Source organism: Alnus glutinosa, chromosome 4 (assembly GCF_958979055.1).
Source record: "Alnus glutinosa chromosome 4, dhAlnGlut1.1, whole genome shotgun sequence".
NCBI classification, from domain to species: Eukaryota; Viridiplantae; Streptophyta; class Magnoliopsida; order Fagales; family Betulaceae; genus Alnus; species Alnus glutinosa.
In genome coordinates, this window is record NC_084889.1 from 11,387,588 (window position 1) to 11,390,077 (window position 2,490).

General features: G+C 36.3%; 1 protein-coding gene across 2 annotated transcripts; it reads right to left on the minus strand.

Annotated features, from left to right (window-relative positions):
• LOC133867466 (uncharacterized) lies at positions 1–1,816 on the minus strand. Of its 2 annotated transcripts, none has more exons than XR_009900060.1 (4): positions 1,802–1,816; positions 1,333–1,707; positions 1,117–1,238; positions 1–423 (listed from the first exon to the last, which is right to left on the minus strand). XR_009900060.1 is itself a non-coding variant. In XM_062304240.1 (4 exons), the coding sequence occupies exons 2-4, from the start codon at positions 1,493–1,495 to the stop codon at positions 172–174; spliced, it is 438 nt and encodes a 145-aa protein (XP_062160224.1). In that variant the 5' UTR covers positions 1,496–1,707; positions 1,802–1,816; the 3' UTR covers positions 1–171. The 2 variants fall into 2 exon arrangements, 1 of the variants encoding a protein (XP_062160224.1); XM_062304240.1 differs by having other exon boundaries at positions 1–324.
• Between the last annotated feature and the right edge of the window lie 674 nt (positions 1,817–2,490).

The window sequence follows — 2,490 nt, forward strand, 5'->3', positions numbered from 1 at the left end:
TCATCAGTAAATTATGAAGTGTGAATAGAAAAGAATGCTAATAGAAGCTGAATTTTAGCTTAAGATGTAACAGTACTATGACAAATTACGATTTACATGAGAGGAGAATGGGATATGTCAAACAGCTTCCCTCAAAGCTAACATTTCTCACCATTGTTTAGGGTATGGCCCTCAAGCACTTAAAAATATGCTCATGGTTTCCAACCCTTTCTGCCGGAAGATGTGCCCTTGGCTTCGAGAATCTGGAAGAGTTTCTCTGCTGAGTTTCTCTCTTCTGGACAGATTTGCTGGTTTGAGCACAAGAGGGACTTGATTTATCTGGCACTGGAGTAGTATTCCCGCTGTTAAGAGGCAGAAGCTTGTAGGGCACTAGTGGCGCCTTGATGGCGCACTTGGCACGAAGGAGCTCGGAGCAATTACCACCTACATACCAATTTTTTAAACTGAAATCTTCTCCTCTTGTGTCTCTTTCGAAATCCTTATGCATTGTTTAAAATTCGTGTTTATTAGGTTATGCTTTTCTACAGAAACAACACTTTAATCTCCTTGCTAGAATAGAAACTCTGAAGGTGTCCTGGTTTGATTTCATTTTGTGCAAAACGAAATCGAACATCATAAGTTTTCTAGGATTCATTGTATCCTGGAGAAGTATTTTCGATAACCCAATGCACATAGCCAATTGATCAAGAATTAGTGGAGGCAAATAACTTCTCAAGGAAAGCGACTTTGTAACGCACTTTTTGATAATTTCTTTTATGTTTTAATTTTTTGTCCTTACCTTCTGCACTTGAATAAATTTTGCCTATAGTATAACAGTTTGTCTGTTATTGGAAGGAATTCAGTTACAAAATAAAATTCATACAAATTACACATTTTTTGGTAGATATTGGGTATTCATTTTTGGTTTGATATTCAGTAACATTTGTCCATGTGCATGAGATTTCTGAGGGAAAATATTTGTCAAAAGTTGGCCGTAGATCAACTAATAATTGGACAAAGTAGGACGCCAGTGAAAACAAAGAATTCATCAACTTTGGGAAATGAAAACCATGGCTATGAGTCCATGATGCATATCAAAATGCATCTGTCATAATTGGCAAAGTCACTGTAAGCTACCTTAGCACCAAGAGCTACTTCTGAAACCTTTGCAACATTCTTCTCTTCTGGAAATCTTCCAACACTGATTGATGGCCTTGCTATTCTGCTGCTCAAAGGATACACTGAAGACCTACCAAGAGCTTATATATATATATATATATAGTTTGTGTTAAATTACATCTATCCATCTTATGAACTCAATAGAAAAGGCAGGGAAATGATATGGAAACAAACCTTCACGAGAAAAAAGATGTCTGAACATTCTTTTCAGATAGCCATAATCTGGCTCACTGTCAAAGTGAAGTGAGCGACAGTAATGAAAGCAAGACTCAAATTCTATGGGGCAACCGTGACATAAGTCCTCAATAGAAGTGGGATCCATCAAACTTTTAACCATTTCTGACTTCGATCTTTTCTGGATTTACTGCTTTAAAGTACTGCCAAGGAAAGCTGCCAGAAACTAGAAATGGAGCATAATATGTGGTCCAAACTATATATGCAATATAGAGCATAGACAGTTAAAAGTGCATGGAGTATTTACCTTCCCCTTAGGAGATATATGAGAACATATCCAAGAGATTCTAAATCATCCCGGCCTCCGGCTTTGTTCTAACAAATTAAGAAACATAAAAATCCCAAGTATGGATCAAGCAGCTGCTAGCAAATACACCATTGAAAAGAAAAGAAAAGAAATGAAACATACGAATTCCAAGATGAGTATTTCTGCTAGCAAATGTTCTCGTTCCAACAAAACTCCAACTTGCTTTGCGTATTATGTAAAAGACCAAGAAATTAAATGGAGAATTTAGCAATTAATAAATTATATTTATTAAATAAGACGGATTAAAATTAGTTTCTAAGTGATGTTTATGTTATTGAAATAAAATAAGTCTAAGAGAAAATAATAGAACTAGAATAATAATTAATTGTATTGATAAAATATAATTAGATTAAATAGTTTAAATGTGGGGTTATATATTAGTTTTTAAAAGATATGATTTTAATATTGCAGGGTTCAAGTGTAATTTATAGAAGTCTAGGCATTTAAATAAAAAGTTAATCCACCTTGCCACATGTCACCACCGGATTGGTTAAGAGAAGATAACATCATCTTCTCCCAACCACCCAAATGGGACAAGTGTCCCACTCACTCTCTCTCATCTCCTCTCTCTTTCTTTTTCTCTCCCTTTTCCTCCTATCACGCGACCACTCTCCCTCTTCCTCTTTCTTTTCTTTCTTTCTTCTCTTTTCTCTGATCTCTCCTTCCTTCTCTCAGTTCCAGCCCCTTTCACCTCTTTTATCTCCTTCCTTCTCTCAGTTCCAGCCCCTTTCACTTTCATATGTCCTCCCCATCGCGCACACACACACAAGCCCGATTAGTGAGAATCAATG

Excerpts from the sequence above, each read along its gene's own strand:
- LOC133867466 (XM_062304240.1), bottom strand. The coding sequence starts at position 1,495 with ATGGTTAAAAGTTTGATGGATCCCACTTCTATTGAGGACTTATGTCAC. Across the intron at positions 1,239-1,332 it reads ACATCTTTTTTCTCGTGAAG|CTCTTGGTAGGTCTTCAGTG; the intron begins GTTTGTTTCCAT and ends TATATATATAAG. Across the intron at positions 325-1,116 it reads AAGTAGCTCTTGGTGCTAAG|TGCCAGATAAATCAAGTCCC; the intron begins GTAGCTTACAGT and ends ATACTACTCCAG.